The 21902-nt window shown below is 39.0% G+C and overlaps 1 protein-coding gene across 1 annotated transcript in view; it reads right to left on the bottom strand.

The window, feature by feature from the left end:
* The window catches only part of MTHFD2L (methylenetetrahydrofolate dehydrogenase (NADP+ dependent) 2 like), a 180782-nt gene that overhangs the window by 10836 nt on the left and 148044 nt on the right, over positions 1–21902 (bottom strand). Inside the window, exon 7 of the mRNA XM_053700160.1 lies at positions 17306–17431. Coding sequence (XP_053556135.1) covers positions 17306–17431 — 126 coding nt within the window. The remainder of the gene's footprint in view (positions 1–17305; positions 17432–21902) is intronic.

A 21902-nucleotide genomic window follows, 5' to 3' on the forward strand; every position in this document is an offset into this window, starting at 1 on the left:
TAGCGAAACAGTAATGAGCGAACATAGTGAATATTTAGAAAGGATTAAAACAACAGAGACCTTGATTTCTTAAAGATTTGTTAAAGATTTGTGGATTTATTGGATTTTGAGTGATATTAAGTAATCCCTAAATGAAAAGTTTTGTTTGAGACCCTACATCTGTTCAATAAGGGGCATTACATTAAACCAATGTGGATTTTTTTTCCCTAAAAACCTTACATATAATAACAAAGCTTATAAAAATTAAAACTTGATCATCAACTTGATCATCGTCTAATGCATTTTGTGATTTTTCAGAGATTCATTTCCTTGGAGAGTTTTCATTGTTTGTCCCACATTGGCTTTAAATGAGTGACTTTGAACAAGATATACCTGCTGTCCATTTATTAATGGTTCATGAAGTAATTCATTTTATGTTCATTATATTAAGCTGGAATATGTCTTACACAAGGTGTACAAAAGATTCCATCTGAAGAGCTTAGCAACAGTTTTTCTTTAGAAAATATCCATTAATATTTTGGTGGCAAATGCTATAACAACATTTTCAACTGGAGCTAAATTTACAATAATGTTCCAAACAACGACAGTTTCCTAAATTATATTCCTCCTTTCTTTAAAAAACTTATCATTTAGTTATCTAAATAAAAATGTAGAACATTTCATTATTAGTCAGGGACTTTATAAAACAAAGCAAAGATTAAACACTATTATCAATAGAAAGAAATGTCACTCAAATGTTAACACATCCTCATGGAACTCAACTCAATGTCGAGTACTCAGAACTGAGCCCTTAAATAAAATTTAAAAAGACAATAGCGCTAGATGTCTATTAGAAACCATCAACATTTAGACAACAATCCATCTATATATTTTTTTTTGTTCAGAGTATTTAATATGATGCTTTTTATTTTGTATTTCCTTGGTACCCATAAAATCCTGAAACAGATACTGAATAATGTAGAAATATCTGTTTAATTAAATTATTAAATATGTATAAACCTGTCTAAACTTCATGCAATATTGAACATTGAAGTAGCATGTTGTAACCTGTTAGAAATACTTGGAAAATATACTGTATATGAACATATCAGAATTCCCAGAATTTAAATAACTCTAACTTTACAAGAATACTAGCTTGTTGTAATACTGTAAACCACCCCCCCCCCCAAATGTTGTAATTAACGATATGTAAAAAAAAAAATTGAAAACAAAATTACAATTATTTCCTAACAATAATTACACCGGATGTGGTGTTTTTAGCAAAGTATTAGCTAAGAACTTGGCATCGTATATCAGTCAGATCTTTTAAGTACAATGTCTTACATAAAGCCATTTCTATGACTTTGTAATTAATCATATTATGTGAATAATGATTATGGTGTAACAAGGGGGGAAAAGAACAGAATCAAGTTGTGATTGGCAAATAAAGACCAATACAAACATGGGCTAGGCTAGGGATCTACAATTTTGAATGCATCTGGGATAAAGGAAATCCCAAGCAGTTACATTTCTAAAACAAGTTTTTGTCTTTGCAAAGGCTGTTCATATATATATATATATATATATATATATATATATATATATATATATACACTGTGTGCAGAATTATTAGGCAAATGAGTATTTTGACCACATCATCCTCTTTATGCATGTTGTCTTACTCCAAGCTGTATAGGCTCGAAAGCCTACTACCAATTAAGAATATTACTTGATGTGCATCTCTGTAATGAGAAGGGGTGTGGTCTAATGACATCAACACCCTATATCAGGTGTGCATAATTATTAGGCAACTTCCTTTCCTTTGGCAAAATAGGTCAAAAGAAGGACTTGACAGGCTCAGAAAAGTCAAAAATAGTGAGATATCTTGCAGAGGGATGCAGCACTCTTAAAATTGCAAAGCTTCTGAAGCGTGATCATCGAACAATCAAGCGTTTCATTCAAAATAGTCAACAGGGTCGCAAGAAGCGTGTGGAAAAACCAAGGCGCAAAATAACTGCCCATGAACTGAGAAAAGTCAAGCGTGCAGCTGCCAAGATGCGACTTGCCACCAATTTGGCCATATTTCAGAGCTGCAACATCACTGGAGTGCCCAAAAGCACAAGGTGTGCAATACTCAGAGACATGGCCAAGGTAAGAAAGGCTGAAAGACGACCACCACTGAACAAGACACACAAGCTGAAACGTCAATACTGGGCCAAGAAATATCTCAAGACTGATTTTTCTAAGGTTTTATGGACTGATGAAATGAGAGTGAGTCTTGATGGGCCAGATGGATGGGCCCGTGGCTGGATTGGTAAAGGGCAGAGAGCTCCAGTCCGACTCAGACGCCAGCAAGGTGGAGTACTGGTTTGGGCTGGTATCATCAAAGATGAGCTTGTGGGCCCTTTTTGGGTTGAGGATGGAGTCAAGCTCAACTCCCAGTCCTACTGCCAGTTTCTGGAAGACACCTTCTTCAAGCAGTGGTACAGGAAGAAGTCTGCATCCTTCAAGAAAAACATGATTTTCATGCAGGACAATGCCCCATCACACGCGTCCAAGTACTCCACAGCGTGGCTGGCAAGAAAGGGTATAAAAGAAGAAAATCTAATGACATGGCCTCCTTGTTCACCTGATCTGAACCCCATTGAGAACCTGTGGTCCATCATCAAATGTGAGATTTACAAGGAGGGAAAACAGTACACCTCTCTGAACAGTGTCTGGGAGGCTGTGGTTGCTGCTGCACGCAATGTTGATGGTGAACAGATCAAAACACTTACAGAATCCATGGATGGCAGGCTTTTGAGTGTCCTTGCAAAGAAAGGTGGCTATATTGGTCACTGATTTGTTTTTGTTTTGTTTTTGAATGTCAGAAATGTATATTTGTGAATGTTGAGATGTTATATTGGTTTCACTGGTAAAAATAAATAATTGAAATGGGTATATATTTGTTTTTTGTTAAGTTGCCTAATAAGTATGCACAGTAATAGTCACCTGCACACACAGATATCCCCCTAAAATAGCTATAACTAAAAACAAACTTAAAACTACTTCCAAAACTATTCAGCTTTGATATTAATGAGTTTTTTGGGTTCATTGAGAACATGGTTGTTGTTCAATAATAAAATTAATCCTCAAAAATATAACTTGCCTAATAATTCTGCACTCCCTGTATATATATATATAAATAAATAAATATATATATAAAGTAACAGAATAAAATATTACAGTGCCAATATCAGTGGGATTTTTTAAAGTCTCTATAGCACCATGCAAGGTTATCAAGCTACTAGAAGTGACCTTTCAATATTCAGTATTCAACATCAGTCCAGGTATGATGATGTTGATGTATGATTATGTTGACTATATTGTGCCATTGGCTTGCAACCATCTCCTGAACTCTTTGGACACTGACACTTACTACTATGATCTATAGGTTGCTTATACCTAGGTAGTCTGATTGGTAACTATCTGAACACTAAACCCAAGTTTCAGATTGCTTAAAATCTACATCAGCCTGTGAGTTTATCCCTTGTGTGGAAACATTATTACATTATTAGTAAATAATAAAAGATCTTAAGATGTAGGATATCAGCAATGTTTTCATGAATAAAATAAGAAGGTGCTATACCAGGTTAATTTATGCAACAATTAACCCACCAATAATTTACCAGAATTAATTTGATGATATATGATATAAAGGAAGTGCAAGGTATATATCACAAAATACTGGAATTTCTAATGCTTATTTTTTTATGGTGATTAACTCTTATAATGCTGTTTTATTACTATATTTTCAGATCATTGAACAAGATTATTTAAATTTTTACTTCTCTTTCTTAATTTAGCTTGACTACTGTGTGACACCATGGCCTGTAGTTATCAAGGTCTGGCGGACCTGATCCGACACTGCGGATCAGGTCCGCCAGACCTTTCTGAATACGGCGAGCAATACGCTTGCCGTATTCAGCATTGCACCAGCAGCTCACAAGAGTTGCTGGTGCAACGCCGCCCCCTGCAGACTCGCGGCCAATCGGCCGCCAGCAGGGGGTTGATTTCCAGCGATGTGTGTCCGCCTGCTCAGAGCAGGCGGACAGGTTATGGAGCAGCGGTCTTTGTGATGACTCACCAGAAACATGGGGCATCAAGCTCCTTTTGGAACTTGATAGATAGGCCCCCATGCATCTGATTATTTTAGAAGGTAGTCTAGAACAGTTGTTTCATTATTTATTATCAGATAATTTGTCTTTGCTGTCTTCTTGCTATAGCAAGATGAGTTCTTCTCTGATAAACCAGTATTTAAATACCACATTGGAAACATGTGAAGCAATAATGACTGAACCAAAATAATTTACCTCTGATTAAGCAGAAATATCCAAAATGTTGGTCTGTTTACAGAATTGAAGGTTTGGCTTTTAATATTACTGGTATATTTACTACTCTCAAATTCAAATGTATCAGTGCTGTTTTAATATAAAATACTCATAACAATTTATCAGCAGTTAATTCCTATGTCTGAAGAACCTTCAGTTCTGCCAGAATCCCACATCTACGAGTAATTTACTCTATTTGGGGTGATAAGTAGGGAATTATATAATGCTGGTGCTACCTTCAAGCATCTGGTCACATGCTTGAAGAGGACTTTAAAGGTACATTAAACACTTTGAGATGGTGATATAAAATTATAAATTATATATATATATATATATATATATATATATATATATATATATGCAATATACTTTCATTATTTATTTTTGTCCCCTTTTCTAAAAATTCCATTCTGAGATTGTAAACATTTCTGTTCCTGTTAGAAATGGAAGAGCAGAACACTGTTATATTCCACACAGCCATTGGCTACACTCTAGTGACCTGTTTATAAGTATTTTTGATTGGCCACAGCAGAGAAGGTAACCTAAATTACAACATGGCAGCTCCCATTTTTTATAGACACTAGAATTTTACACTTATTTTGTTAATATTTAAACAGCTAATGAAACTTTAAAACGTACATCTACATGTTATTCTCAGATTAATTTTTTACTTAAATGCATCATTCTATCTAGCATTTATTTGGTTTTTAATGTCCCTTAAAGCACTTCTATACCCTCTTCAATACCTGTTCTCACCTGTGTTGAAGAGTGCAAGAATTCGAAAAATTATACTTTACCAGGGAATCTTATAGTATTGCGCATTCATAGGTAAAGGTAAGGTTTTTGGTTACTTAGTGGAGCCTGGGAGAATTACAGGTGAGAACATTCTTACAAATGTAAATGTTTTAGTTTAGCCTGAGGAAACAGCCTGTGGTGGCTGAGAAACATGTCGCTGTTTTTAAAATAAAAGTTTTTAAATATACACTTGCTTTATCACAATTATTCTGCTCCTGTCTGGGGGCAGAGTGTGTGTGCTAGTCCTATCTTCCAAAGTGGTGATTTTCTGCATCCTGCAAATTGGATTCCACAGTCCACTGGGCGGCTGAGAGGTCCCAGTACTGCTGATATTGCACCTGGTGGTGCTTTGTTTCCTGTAAGTACAACCTTGAATCCTTTTTTATCTGGTGTACAAACGTTACTGGGCTATGTGTGTGCCTTTTTTGCCCTTATAGGCATCATAGGATAGGCCCTCGCCAAGGATCATCTCTATCTGGCTGGAGACACCAGTGAGCTGGACCACTGTTTGATGTTCCAGGCTGTGAGTATATTTCCTATCCTGCTGATGTTTTGTATCCGACTGCCGTGACGTTACTAGGCCATGTTGGCGCCTCTGTGCTTCTTTTTCTTATAGAATGTTTTAGTATGGCATTTTCTGTATGCTGTGTCTCAGAAACTATGATAATTTATCACGTTTCTTCTTGTGCAGTGGTGTATGCATTCAGATTACTAGCTACAATCATCTCTTATTTAACACAATATGTAAGAGCACACATAGGACTATAAATTCTAAGTAAATACATGGAAATAATCAAACTTTTCTTAAAGGTTTTGATAAAGCCACTGGATTTTTACGTTAAATATTAAAGTTTAGTTAATGTTCATTTGATTTTCTTACTTCTAAAAAGAATGGGTAAACTAAAAGAAGCTTAATGCAGTAAAATAACATGTTTTATAAATGTCTACACCTTGTCTTAGAGACTTTGGGGCCGAATTATCATTGTGCGGGCGGACATGATCTACTGTAGCGGATCATGTCTGCCGCACATCGATAAATGCAGACAGCATACGCTGTCGTCATTTATCATTGCACAAGCATTTCTAGTGAAATGCTTGTGCAATGCCGCCCCCTGCACATTCGCTGCCAATCGGCCGCTAGCAGGGGGTATCAATCTATCCGATTGGGCTGATTGCTGTCCGCCGCCTCAGAGGTGGCGGACGAGTTTAGGAGCAGCGGTCTTATGACCGCTGCTTCTTAACTCCTGATTCTGGCGAGCCTGAAGGCCTGTGCGGAATTAGCAACATTGACGGGTTGATAAATCGACCCCTTAGAAAAAATGGCTTTGACTTAAAAAGTAGTAAACATTAACTAAATGTCAAGTTCTGATTTCAGTGTTAAAGTGCAGACCCACAATATGGTCTACAACCTCCAATTCACAAATGAGTGATATTCTCTAAATCAGCATCCAATGGGGAAAAGAAAGAATTATACAGTTATATAATCATGCTGAGATGGTCAGTATAAACAAACAGCCACACTGACCCTTCAACATAAAGAGACAGGTCAGAAATTAAGACCAGCAAAAAACTAGTATCATCTAGACTCATGTCTAACTTTCTGGTAAGTCTGATGAGCTGTTTCTCTAAATATCTCAGCTGGAATAACTGATCCCCTCCCTGATGCTCATGAAGATGATGCAGTGAAGAGGATTAGTAATATCCTGGCAATTTAACTATTCATGAATCCAGGAGACAAAGATAAGAAACATTACTAAATATAAAGTGAAAAGTAGCATTTGTTATATTATATCCATAAAATTGTGGAGCTGCTTTATTTAAACTAAACAGCAAGCACTAGATTAAAGATGGCACACTAAGCAAAGTGCGCGTTGCAATATCAATATCGCTACCATAGTAACTTTAGTGTGGTATTACAAACTGAAAATAATACTGCAAAGACTGTAATATATATATATATATATATATATATATATATATGTGTGTGTGTGTGTGTGCCTAATAATAATTATATAGTAATATGTATAATTTGTTTTAATGTAAGTATTTAAATACAAATTTAAATATTTTTTGGTATTTTTAAATTGATATTCCATTATATATATATCAGTATATATCTATACCTGTATACATATATTTCACATTAACATTATCAGATATATATATATATATATATATATATATATATATATATATAAATATGTTTAAAAATTAAAAAGAACATTTTGTTTCCTATGTGAAGAACATAGGAATGTAAAATATGGGTTTTGCACTGTAGGTCTAACGCAGTGTCTGGTTAGCGCACGGTAAGAATTAGTTCTCTTAAGACGTGTTATGTAAATATTAGCTTTTTTTCAATAATTTATATTTAATAAATACATAATGCACATTAATATAACTCATGTCAGGTTAGTGCACTTGAAGAATAAGTGTACTTCTGTCGGACTTTTTTCTTGCGGGCTAACCCGACAGGAGTTAATATTTCACATTCCAGTGTTCACATAAAAGAAAATGTTAATTTGATTTAAAATAGATATTTCTATATCCATATATACCTGTACCTGTATATATATATATATATATATATATATATATATATATAGGTATTGATATAGTAGCGCACTAATGGAAATATTGAAATATCCTGCCCATGTTAACTTGCGTTTATATTACAAGTTTAAAGTAAACACGACCGCCAAGCGCAAACTAAAAGTTGCACCAAACAAAACAAATACATTAAATAAAGTGTTATGCTCATATATACATCATCTAATAATAATTATTCACATAAATATTAAAAATACAAAGTAATAAGGGTTAAAAAATAAATGGAATATGACAAGTTTATTGAATGAAAAGGGCTATAATGTACATTTACATACATATACATATCTAATTTTGTATGCATATATATAACATAATTTATGCTTACCTGATAAATTTATTTCTCTTGTAGTGTAGTCAGTCCACGGGTCATCCATTATTATGGAATATATCTCTTCCTAACAGGAAGCTGCAAGAGGATCACCCAAGCAGAGCTGCTATATAGCTCCTCCCCTCACATGTCATATTCAGTCATTCGACCAAAGCAGACGAGAAAGGAGAAACCATAGGGTGCAGTGGTGACTGGAGTTTAATTAAAATTTAGATCTGCCTTAAAGACAGGGCGGGCCGTGGACTGACTACACTACAAGAGAAATAAATTTATCAGGTAAGCATAAATTATGTTTTCTCTTGTTAAGTGTAGTCAGTCCACGGGTCATCCATTACTTATGGAATACCAATACCAAAGCTAAAGTACACGGATGAAGGGAGGGACAAGGCAGGAACATTAAACAGAAGGAACCACTGCCTGAAGTACCTTTCTCCCAAAAATAGCCTCCGAAGAAGCAAAAGTGTCAAATTTGTAAAATTTTGAAAAAGTGTGAAGTGAAGACCAAGTTGCAGCCTTGCAAATCTGATCAACAGAGGCCTCATTTTTAAAGGCCCAGGTGGAAGCCACAGCTCTAGTAGAATGAGCTGTAATCCTTTCAGGAGGCTGCTGTCCAGCAGTCTCATAGGCTAAACGTATTATGCCACGAAGCCAAAAAGAGAGAGAGGTAGCCGAAGCCTTTTGACCTCTTCTCTGTCCAGAGTAAACGACAAACAGGGAAGAAGTTTGACGAAAATCTTTAGTTGCCTGCAAATAGAACTTCAGGGCACGGACTACGTCCAGATTATGCAAAAGTCGTTCCTTCTTTGAAGAAGGGTTAGGACACAGTGATGGAACAACAATCTCTTGATTGATATTCTTGTTAGTAACTACCTTAGGTAAGAACCCAGGTTTAGTACGCAGAACTACCTTGTCTGAATGAAAAATCAGATAAGGAGAATCACAATGTAAGGCAGATAACTCAGAGACTCTTCGAGCCGAGGAAATAGCCATCAAAAACAGAACCTTCCAGGATAACAGCTTGATATCAATGGAATGAAGGGGTTCAAATGGAACGCCTTGAAGAACGTTAAGAACTAAGTTTAAGCTCCACGGCGGAGCAACAGTCTTAAACACAGGCTTAATCCTAGCTAAAGCCTGACAAAAAGCCTGAACGTCTGGAACTTCAGCCAGACGTTTGTGTAGAAGAATAGACAGAGCAGAAATCTGTCTCTTTAACGAACTAGCAGATAAGCCCTTTTCTAAACCCTCTTGTAGAAAGGACAATATCCTAGGAATCCTAACCTTACTCCATGAGTAACTCTTGGATTCGCACCAATATAAATATTTACGCCATATCTTATGGTAAATTTTTCTGGTAACAGGCTTCCTAGCCTGTATTAAGGTATCAATAACCGACTCCGAGAAGCCACGCTTTGATAGAATCAAGCGTTCAATCTCCATGCAGTCAGCCTCAGAGAAATTAGATTTGGATGGTTGAAAGGACCCTGAATTAGAAGGTCCTGTCTCAGAGGCAGAGACCACGGTGGACAGGACGACATGTCCACTAGGTCTGCATACCAGGTCCTGCGTGGCCAGGCAGGCGCTATCAGAATCACCGAAGCTCTCTCCTGTTTGATCTTGGCAATCAAACGAGGAAGCATCAGGAATGGTGGAAACACATAAGCCATGTTGAAGACCCAAGGGGCTGTCAGAGCATCTATCAGCACCGCTCCCGGGTCCCTGGACCTGGATCCGTAACAAGGAAGCTTGGCGTTCTGGCGAGATGCCATGAGATCCAGATCTGGTTTGCCCCAACGATGAATCAGTTGAGCAAAGACCTCCGGATGAAGTTCCCACTCCCCCGGATGAAAAGTCTGGCGACTTAGAAAATCCGCCTCCCAGTTCTCCACGCCTGGGATGTAAATCACTGACAGGTGGCAAGAGTGAGACTCTGCCCAGCGAATTATCTTTGAGACTTCCAACATCGCTAGGGAACTTCTGGTTCCCCCTTGATGGTTGATGTAAGCCACAGTCGTGATGTTGTCCGACTGAAATCTGATGAACCTCAGAGTTGCTAACTGAGGCCAAGCTAGGAGAGCATTGAATATTGCTCTTAATTCCAGAATATTTATTGGGAGGAGTTTCTCCTCCTGAGTCCATAATCCCTGAGCCTTCAGGGAGTTCCAGACTGCGCCCCAGCCTAGAAGGCTGGCGTCTGTTGTTACAATCGTCCAATCTGGCCTGCAAAAGGTCATCCCCTTGGACAGATGTGGCCGAGAAAGCCACCATAGAAGAGAATCTCTGGTCTCTTGATCCAGATTTAGTAGGGGGGACAAATCTGAGTAATCCCCGTTCCACTGATTTAGCATGCACAATTGCAGCGGTCTGAGATGCAGGCGCGCAAATGGTACTATGTCCATTGCCGCTACCATTAAGCCGATTACTTCCATGCACTGAGCTACTGATGGGTGTGGAATGGAATGAAGGACACGGCAAGCATTTAGAAGTTTTGATAACCTGGCCTCTGTCAGGTAAATTTTCATCTCTACAGAATCTATAAGAGTCCCTAGAAAGGGAACCCTTGTAAGTGGTAACTCTTTTCCACGTTCACCTTCCACCCATGCGACCTCAGAAATGCCAGAACTATCTCTGTATGAGACTTGGCAGTTTGAAAACTTGACGCTTGTATCAGAATGTCGTCTAGGTACGGAGTCACCGCTATGCCTCGCGGTCTTAGTACCGCCAGAAGTGAGCCCAGAACTTTTGTAAAGATTCTTGGAGCCGTAGCTAATCCAAAGGGAAGAGCTACAAACTGGTAATGCCTGTCTAGGAAAGCAAATCTTAGGTACCGATAATGATCCTTGTGAATCGGTATGTGAAGGTAGGCATCCTTTAAGTCCACTGTGGTCATGTACTGACCCTCTTGGATCATGGGAAGGATGGTTCGAATAGTTTCCATTTTGAATGATGGAACTCTTAGGAATTTGTTTAGGATTTTTAAGTCCAAGATTGGTCTGAAGGTTCCCTCTTTCTTGGGAACCACAAATAGATTTGAATAGAATCCTTGCCCGTGTTCCGTCCGCGGAACTGGGTGGATCACCCCCATTAGTAAGAGGTCTTGTACACAGCGTAGAAATGCCTCTTTCTTTATTTGGTTTGCTGATAACCTTGAAAGATGAAATCTCCCTCGTGGAGGAGAAGTTTTGAAGTCCAGGAGATATCCCTGAGATATGATCTCCAACGCCCAGGGATCCTGGACATCTCTTGCCCAAGCCTGGGCGAAGAGAGAAAGTCTGCCCCCCACTAGATCCGTTTCCGGATAGGGGGCCCTCTCTTCATGCTGTCTTAGGGGCAGCAGCAGGTTTCTTAGCCTGCTTGCCCTTGTTCCAGGACTGGTTAACTTTCCAGCCCTGCCTGTAACGAGCAACAGCTCCTTCCTGTTTTGGAGCGGAGGAAGTTGATGCTGCTCCTGCCTTGAAGTTACGAAAGGCACGAAAATTAGACTGTTTGGCCTTTGATTTGGCCCTGTCCTGAGGTAGAGCATGGCCCTTACCTCCCGTAATGTCAGCTATAATTTCTTTCAAGCCGGGCCCGAATAAGGTCTGCCCTTTGAAAGGAATATTAAGCAATTTAGATTTAGAAGTCACGTCAGCTGACCAGGATTTAAGCCATAGCGCTCTGCGCGCTTGGATGGCGAATCCGGAGTTCTTAGCCGTAAGTTTATGTTAAATGTACGACGGCATCAGAAACAAATGTGTTAGCTAGCTTAAGTGCTTTAAGCTTGTTCATAATTTCATCCAATGGAGCTGTGCGAATGGCCTCTTCCAGAGACTCAAACCAGAATGCCGCCGCAGCAGTGACAGGCGCAATGCATGCAAGGGGCTGTAAGATAAAACCTTGTTGAACAAACATTTTCTTAAGGTAACCCTCTAATTTCTTATCCATTGGATCTGAAAAGGCACAACTATCCTCCACCGGGATAGTGGTACGCTTAGCTAAAGTAGAAACTGCTCCCTCCACCTTAGGCACCTTAGGGACCGTCTGCCATAAGTCTCGTGTGGTGGCGTCTATAGGAAACATTTTCCTAAATATGGGAGGAGGGGAAAAAGGCACACCAGGTCTATCCCACTCCTTGCTAATAATCTCTGTAAGCCTTTTAGGTATAGGAAACACGTCAGTACACACCGGTACCGCATAGTATTTATCCAACCTACATAATTTTTCTGGAATTGCAACCGTGTTACAATCATTCAGAGCCGCTAATACCTCCCCTAGCAATATGCGGAGGTTCTCAAGCTTAAATTTAAAATTAGAAATCTCTGAATCCAGTCTCCCTGGATCAGATCCGTCACCCACAGAATGAAGCTCTCCCTCTTCATGTTCTGCAAACTGTGACGCAGTATCTGACATGGCTCTCACCTCATCCGCGCGCTCTGTCCTTAACCCAGAGCTATCGCGCTTGCCTCTTAATTCTGGCAATTTAGATAATACTTCTGTCATAACAGTAGCCATGTCTTGTAAAGTGATTTGTAAGGGCCTCCTTGATGTACTTGGCGCCACAAAATCACGCACCTCCTGAGCGGGAGGCCAAGGTACTGACACGTGAGGAGAGTTAGTCGGCATAACTTCCCCCTCGTTGTCTGGTGATAATTTCTTTACATGTAAAGATTGACTTTTATTTAAAGTAACATCAATGCAATTAGTACACAAATTTCTATTGGGCTCCACATTGGCCTTTAAACATAGTGAACAAAGACATTCATCTGTGTCAGACATGTTTAAACAGACTAGCAATGAGACTAGCAAGCTTGGAAATACTTTTCTAAATAAATTTACAAGCAATATAAAAAACGCTACTGTGCCTTTAAGAAGCACAAAAAGCTGTCACAGTTGAAATAACAATGAACCAAAATAGTTATAGCAACCAATTTTTCACAGTAAATGTATTAAGTTAGCAAAGGATTGCACCCACCAGCAAATGGATGATTAACTCCTTAAGACCCAAAAACGGATAACAATTTAATAATTAACGTTTTTATCACAGTCAAAACACACTGTCACAGATCTGCTGTGACTGATTACCTCCCTCAAAATGAATTTTGAAGACCCCTGAGCTCTCTAGAGACGATCTGGATCATGGAGGATGAAGTAGACAGATTGTGACTGAATTTTTACTGCGCAAAAAAGCGCTAAAATAGGCCCCTCCCACTCATATTACAACAGTGGGGAAGCTCAGATAACTGTTTCTATGCAGAAAACAAAGATGGCCATGTGGTAAAAATCATGCCCCAATAAATTTTATCACCAAGTACCTCACAAAAAACGATTAACATGCCAGTAAACGTTTTAAACATACATTTGAAAAGTTATGAAGTGTTATTAATAAGCCTGCTACCAGTCGCTTTTACTGCAGTTAAGGCTCATACATTATTTCAGTATTAACAGTATTTTCAGAGTCAATTCCATTCCTTAGAAAAATACATTCAGTGTACACACACTCATCAGCCTAATGCCAGTTGCTATCACTGCATTTAAGGCTGAACTTACTTTACATTGGTATCAGCAGTATTTTCTCAGTCAATTCCATTCCTCAGAAAAATAATTTACTGCACATACCTCTTTTGCAGGGGGGCCCTGCATGCTATTCCCCTTCTCTGAAGTTACCTCACTCCTCAGATGAGAACAGCCAGTGGATCTTAGTTACGTCTGCTAAGATCATAGAAAACGCAGGCAGATTCTTCTTCTAATGCTGCCTGAGAACAAACAGCACACTCCGGTGCCATTTAAAATAACAAACTTTTGATTGTAGAAATAAACTAAGTTAAAAAACACCACAGACCTCTCACAGCGACCTATCTTTAGTTAGGCTGCAAGAGAATGACTGAATATGACATGTGAGGGGAGGAGCTATATAGCAGCTCTGCTTGGGTGATCCTCTTGCAGCTTCCTGTTAGGAAGAGATATATTCCATAAGTAATGGATGACCCGTGGACTGACTACACTTAACAAGATAAATATATATATATATATATATATATATATAGATACAGATATATATGTATATTTATGTGTATACATGTGTTTTTATGTTTATATGTATATATATATATATATATACACACACAAACATATAAACACATATATACTCATGTATACACATATATAAATCTGAATATATATCTTGGAGCCCTTTCCACTCAAATATCCGAAAACATGAAAATACATTTTTATAAAATTTTTATATTTAATAATGTGTTTAACTGTGTATGTAATGTGTAATATTTTACATTCCAGTGTTCTTTACATAGGGAAAAGGCATTTTTAAATATATATTTCAATATATATAAATGTGCATATACCTATATATATTTATATATACAACAACATTTAAAATTAGGGGGAGGTAAAAGGTGAGTTTAAAATCCTCCACTACACACAAAATATAGAGAAAATAACTAATTGTGTAGTTCATTAACAAAACTAGACAGGCCAGAAGACTTGTTTTTCCCACAGAAAACCTCTGAATTGCATTGTTTCCAATGCAGCAAAGGAAAAAGGTGTGTCATTGTGAACCTAATTTGAATATCTTACCCAGAATCATTTGCTGCATTGGAAACAATGTAATTCAGAGCTTTTCTGTGGGAAAACAAGCCTTCTGGCCTGTCTAGATTTGTTAATGAACTACACAATGGCCCCTATTTATCAACTCGTCAACTTACTTGCATTCGCTGGCACCAATACGCTCGCCTAAGATCGCCTAACGGACCTGCATATGTTCTCCAAAGTTACCAAAAAAGCTGTCAAAAAGCCACGCAGCAAGTATGGGGCGATGAGCAGCGGACTGTTGTTAACTAACAGTCATCAATCTCGCTGCTCTTCGGCTTTTTCCCAGCTTTATTGGTATACTGTCACTAAACACCCGCACTATACTAAACTGTTTTACCCCTATAACCCTGCTCCTGGACCCCACCGCAACTAAATAAAGTTATTAACCCCTAAACCGCCGCTCCTGGAGCCAACCGCCACTCTAATATAGTTATTAACCCCTAAACCACTGCTCCTGGAGCCCACCGCCACTCTAATAAAGTTATTAACCCCTATCTTGCCGCTCCCGGAGCCCACCTCCACCTACATTATGTTATTAACCCCTAATCTGCCCCCCCTTCACCGCCGCCACCTACATAACACTTATTAACCCCTAATCTGCCATCCCCAATGTCGCCGCCACTATATATAATGTATTAACCCCTAAACCTAAGTCTAAACCTAACACCCCCTAACTTAAATCTAATTTAAATAAATATAAATAAAATTACTATCATTAACTAAATTATTCCTATTTAAAACTAAATACTTACCTATAAAATAAACCCAAAGCTAGCTACAATATAACTAATAGTTGCATTGTAGCTAGCTTAGGATTTATTTTTATTTTACAGGCAAGTTTGTATTTGTTTTAACTAGGTAGAATAGTTATTAAACAGTTATTAACTATTTAATAACTACCTAGCTAAAATAAATACAAATTTACCTGTAAAATAAAACCTAACCTAAGTTACAATTACACCTAACACTACACTACAATTAAATAAATTCCCTACATTAAATACAATTAAATATAATTAAATAAATTACATACAATTAACTAAATTATAAACAATTATCTAAAGTATAAAAACCCCCCACTAAATTACAAAAAATAATAAACAAATTACAGAAATTTAAGCTAATTACACCTAATCTAAGAGCCCTAAAAAAAGCCCCCCCCCAAAAAAAAAAAAAAAACCTAGCCTAAACTAAACTACCAATAACCCTTAAAAGGGCCTTTTGCGGGGCATTGCCCCAAAGTAATCAGCTCTTTTACCTGTAAAAATAAATACTAACAACCCCCCCAACAGTAAAAACCACCACCCACACAACCAACCCCCCCCAAAAAAATACTAACTAAAAAAGCCTAAGCTCCCCATTGCCCTGAAAAGGGCATTTGGATGGGCATTGCCCTTAAAAGAGCAGTTAGCTCTTTTGCCGCCCAAAGTCCTAACCTAAAAATAAAACCCACACAATACACCCTTAAAAAAACCTAACACTAACCCCCTGAAGATCGACTTACCGGGAGACGTCTTCATCCGAGTTGGGCAGAAGTGGTCCTCCAGACGGGCAGAAGTCTTCATCCAAGCTGGACAGATGTGGTCCTCCAGATGGCAGAAGTCTTCATACAGATGGCATCTTCTATCTTCATCTATCCGGCGCGGAGCATCCTCTTCGGCCGACGACTACCCGACGAATGAAGGTTCCTTTAAGTGACGTCATCCAAGATGGCGTCCCTTAGATTCCGATTGGCTGATAGAATTCAGGTAGAATTAAGGTAGAAAAAATCCTATTGGCTGATGCAATCAGCCAATAGGATTGAACTTCAATCCTATTGGCTGATTGGAAAAGCCAATAGGATTGAGCTTGCATTCTATTGGCTGTTCCAAATAGGCCCCATCAAGTTATTTTCTATATATATATGTATATATATATATATATATATATATATATATATATATATTACAAAAAAATAGCATATATATATATAGAAATATATATTTAAAAGTAAATAGAACGTTTTCTTCTATGTGAAGAACATTGGAATGTAAAATATTCATACTACCTTCAGTTTAGTGTTCTAGGTCTAACGTGGTGTTAGGTTAGCGAGCAAGTGTTCGTTTTTTTTCCAGTTTGCACTCTCCATTGAAGTCTGTGGGGAGAAGTTAGGGCGGTTGCCATATCTTGAAGTTAGAGTGCTTCACTAACCGCTTGTGAAGAAGGGCAACAGAGGGATCAAAGGGGATGTGAATGGACAATAAGGGTGTGATAAAACTTTTTTAAAGCAGTGTTTGCGTGCAAGCAAAAGTGCAAAATAGCATTCCACTTGTCATCTGGCCCTCTATTTTTACATGTAATCAACTTCATGGTTGTGTGTTATAATTCTAGTTGTGTAGGCCCATTAAAATGAAATAAATGGCTTTTACTAAAAGTGACAAATAATTTTGTGGTCTGTTTTAATTATTTGTGGCAAATTAGTTATTTGATGAAATTGCTAATCTATTACAACATTTTTAGAAAAGGATACATTATTTTCCATTGAATATATAGCAATGCATGTATATTACAAACATCAGTGTATCTGAATTCTTAAATAAATTTATAAAGCATGTAGGTTAGTCAAAAGAAAAAAATATTGAGCATGAAACATGTTATTTACCTTTATAGTCCACATCACCTACTAATATTGATTTTCCTGAGACTGGATCTTCAATATGATTAATTCCAACATCAATAATAGCAGCACCTTCTTTAATCATATCAGCAGTGATAAGTTTTGGAATACCTTCAAGAAAAAGACAACCGATATTTGTTGAGTAATACAATTTAATAAGTCAAATTAAAAATACATTTTCTTTCTAATGACACGGTGAGTCCACGGATTACCACTTCTGACCAGCAGGAGGAGGCAAAGAGCACCACAGCAAAGCTCGTAAATACCACTCCCCTACCCACAATCCCCAGTCATTATAGTTAGGTGTCTGATTCTTCAATCAAGAGTTTGTTATTTTTAGACAGAGCAGGTTTGTTCTGGTCTTTTGGGGTTTAGCCGTGGTGACTTTTAAGCATTTGGGAACTTGTGGGGTATAATCCCCATTGTGCCTCCCAAGTTGTTTGTGCTGCCCTTCTTTTAAAGCCTAAGTAGGTTTACTTGGTCTTTTTTTGTTTCCACAGGTCCATGTGAGGGATGAAGCCTTTCAAACCTTGTGAGCTGCCATGCTGCCGTTTAGACTGTTATGGAGGTAAGTGCTATTTTTATTTTTATGATATGGAAGCAGAAAAGTTTGACACTTATGGGGTTAATCTTTTTGGGATATGGATCCTGCTTGTGTGCAGGTTTTTTTCTTTGTGGCAGCTTTTGTGAGGCACTGTTAGAGGTTTAGGATTTTGGCTCTGTTTAGGAGTGCTAATTAGCTCTCCTTGTTATTGCTCTTTATTAGTGTGGGTGTTTTGTGTGTATTAGTAGAGGACTGCTTGGAGACAAATTGAGTCACACACTTTCTATTCCTCTTAGTGGCTGTTTGCTGTGATGAGTGTAATGCCAGCCGGGAGGTGGTTGGGCATGCCCAAAATTGGCAGAGTTTTTGCATGCTCTTCCTTAGTCGCTTCTGAGTTGCTGAAGTAAGAGGTTGTCAACTTCTGTTCTGGTGTTTGCAGAGTGGGCGCTGACAGTGTTGGAGTACGGATTGCTTTTTTGGCTATGGTTTATCCTCCGGTCTGTGGGAGGTCAGGTCAGCACCTCAGCAAGGCTTGTTGAGGTGTAGAGGTTCGCAGTAAGGGTTCAGGGTTCATTTTTATTTTTGGCGTTTTTATTAACGTTTTTTCCTTAAAGAGATAGTAATGTTTATAATTATTTGTGTGCTAGAGATGGACCAAGAAGACCTGCAAGCTATTACTTGCACTTTATGTTTAAATGCTTATGTGTAGCCACCTTTTTGTTCCTCATGTATTGAGAGAACATTGCATTACAGGGATAGGCCTTTTAATTCAGAGCCTTCATTGTCTAAGGAGAATGTTGTTCAGAGGTCTCCTGTTCAAGCCATACTGCAGCTTTCTCCCCAATCATCCCAAACCTTTTCCTCTTCTTATGCAGTGGCCTGCATTTCGTCTCAGGTTGTTTTTTCTTTGCAGTATATGGCTACCCATATATCCTCTGCAGCGAAGTTTTGTCCGCTTTTCCTGTGTTACAGGGGAAGTGCAAAAGGAAATTTAAATTTTCTGACTCTGTTGCAGTTATGTCAAATGTTTCTTCCCATAGGTCTGAGGAGGAAGACACTTCTTTGGCGTCTGAGGGTGAAATTTCAGATTCTGACAGTGTAATTCCTTCCTCTGATTCTGAGGTTGTTTCCTTCAGGTTTAAGCTTGAGCATCTTTGTTTGTTACTCAAGGAGGTTTTGGCTACCTTGGATGACTCTGATGCAACGGTCATAGTTACTCCTAAGAAGTCTAGTAAGCTTAATAGGTTTTTTGATGTTCCTTCCACAGTTTTTCCAGTTCCAGATCGTGTTTCAGAGATTATTGCACAGGAGTGGGAGAAGCCTCGGATTCCTTTTTCTCCTTCTCCAATTTTTAGGAAAATGTTTCCTATTGCTGATTCTATCAAGGATTCTTGGCAGACGGTTCCCAAGGTGGAGGGAGCAATTTCCACTTTGGCTAAGAGAACTACTATTCCTATTGAGGATAGTTGTTCTTTTAAGGATCCCATGGATAAGAAGTTGGAGGCTTTGCTTAAAAGGATGTATGTTCACCAGGGGTTTCAATGGCAGCCCGCTGTGTGTATTGCTACTGTTACCACTGCGGCAGCATATTGGTTTGATGCTTTGTCTGATTCTATTCAGCAGGATACTCCTCTTGAGGAGATTCAGTATAGAATCAAGGCTCTGAAGTTGACCAATTCCTTTATTGCGGATGCTTCTTTACAGGTCATCAAGTTGGGGGGCAAAGATTTCTAGCTTTGCTGTTCTGGCACGCAGGGCCTTATGGTTGAACTCCTGGTTTGTGGATGTGTCCTCTAAATCTAAGCTTTTGTCCATTCCTTACAAGGGTAAAACGTTGTTTGGGCCAGGTTTGGCTGAGATTATTTCAGATATTATGGGTGGGAAGGGGCATTCTCTGCCTCAAGATAAGTAAAATAAACAGAAAAGTTGTCAGAGTAATTTTAGCTCCTTTCATAACTTCTCTCTTAAGTCTCCCTCTTTCTCCTTCAAGCAGGAACAGTCCAAGCCCTCTTGGAAGTCCAATCAGTCCTGGAGCAAGGGGAAGCATGATGGATCTGCCCCCGATCCAGGAATGGATCTTGTAAGGGGCAGACTTTTATTTTTCGTTCAGGCTTGGGTTCGGGATGTTCCAGATCCCTGGGCAGTAGATATTGTGTCTCAGGGATAGAATCTAGAGTTCAAGACTTTTCCTCCCAGGGGCAGGTTTCTTCTCTCCAGGTTATCTGTGGACCAGATAAAAAGAGAGGCGTTCTTAAGTTGTGTTCAGGATCTTTCCGACATGGGAGTGATTGTTCATATTCTGTTTCAGGAGCAGGGGCTGGGGTTCTATTCCAATCTGTGTATAGTTCCCAAAAGGGAGGGACTTTTCAGACCTATTCTAGAACTCAACAAGTTTCTCAGATTTCCATCTTTCAAGATGGAAACTATTCATTCCATTCTTCCTCTGGTTCAAGAGGGTCAATTCATGACAACAGTAGATCTGAAGGATGTGTATTTGCATATTCCCATCCACAGGGACCATCACAAGCTTCTGAGATTTGCTTTCCTAAACAGGCATTTTCAGTTTGTGGCCCTTCCATTCAGTCTTGCTACAGCTCTTAGGGTTTCTCAAAGGTCCTGGGAGCATTGCTGGTGGTGCTCCATTTGCAGGGGTTGCGGTGGTGCAGTATCTGGATGACATTCTAGTTCAGGCACCATTTTTTCAACAAGAAAGTGCCCACACGGAGTTGTTGTTGTCTTCCCTGCACTTCCACGGTTGGAAGGTGAATTTAGGAAAAAGTTCCTTGATTCCAGCTACAAGGGTGGTATTCTTGGGGACCATTAAAGATTCTCTAGAGATGAAGATTTTTCTGACAGAAGCAAGAAGAGCCTTCAGTGGCCCAGTGTATGGAGGTTATTGGTCTGATGGTCTCAGTTATGGATATCATTCCGTTTGCTTGGTTCCATCTCAGACCTTTCCAGTTATGCATGCTCAGACAATGGAACGGGGATTATGTGGATCTGTCTCCCAAGATTGTTCTAGATCAGGCATTAAGAGATTCTCTTCCGTGGTGGTTGTCTCAGGATCTTCTCTCTCAGGGAACCTGTTTTTGCAGACCTTCCCAGATGATTGTGACCACGGATGCCAGTCTGTATAGCATTGCTATTACAGGTTTGCAAAAACCCGGCATTAGCAGGCAATATGGTAGCGTTGAGCTCCATACCGCACCCAAATACCAGTGCTGCTGTAAACTGGTTTTACGTGCTCGTGCACGATTTCCCCATAGACATCAATGGGGACAGCCGACTAAAAAAAAAGCCTAACACCTGCAATAAAGGAGCGTAAAGCTCTGTAACGCAGCCCCATTGATTCCTATAGGGAAAGAAAAGTTATGTTTACATCTAACACTCTAACATAAACCCCAGGTCTAAACACCCTTTATCTGCTGCCCCCGACATCGCCGACACTTACATTACACTTATTAACCCCTAATATGCCGCACCCGACATCGCCGACACCTACCTACATTTTAACCAATAATCTGCCGCCCATGACACCGCTGGCACCTACATTACACTTATTAACCCCTAATATGCCGCCCCCAATGTCGCTGCCAACTACATTACAGTTATTAACCCGTAATCTGCCACCCCTGACATCGCCACCACCTACCTACACTTATTAATCCCTAATCTGCCGCCCCAACGTCACCGCCACTATACTAAAGTTATTAACCCCTAATCTGCCACCCCCAATGTCGCCGCCACTATACTAAAGTTATTGACCCCTAAACCTAATCCTAAATCTAACCCTAACCCTAACACCACTAACTTTAACATAATTAAAAAAAATCCAAATAAAAATTACATTTAATTTTAGCTTAGGGTTTGGGCTGAAAATGAGCTAAATGCCCTTTTAAGGGCAATTCCCATCCAAATGCTCTTTTTAGGGCAATGGGGAGCTTAGGATTTTATTTAGGGGTTTGGTTGTGTGGGTGGTGGGCTTTACTGTTGAGGGGTTGTTTGCCCCGCAAAAGGCCCTTTTAAGGGCTATTGGCA

This window comes from Bombina bombina, chromosome 2, assembly GCF_027579735.1.
Source record: "Bombina bombina isolate aBomBom1 chromosome 2, aBomBom1.pri, whole genome shotgun sequence".
Taxonomy (NCBI): Eukaryota; Metazoa; Chordata; class Amphibia; order Anura; family Bombinatoridae; genus Bombina; species Bombina bombina.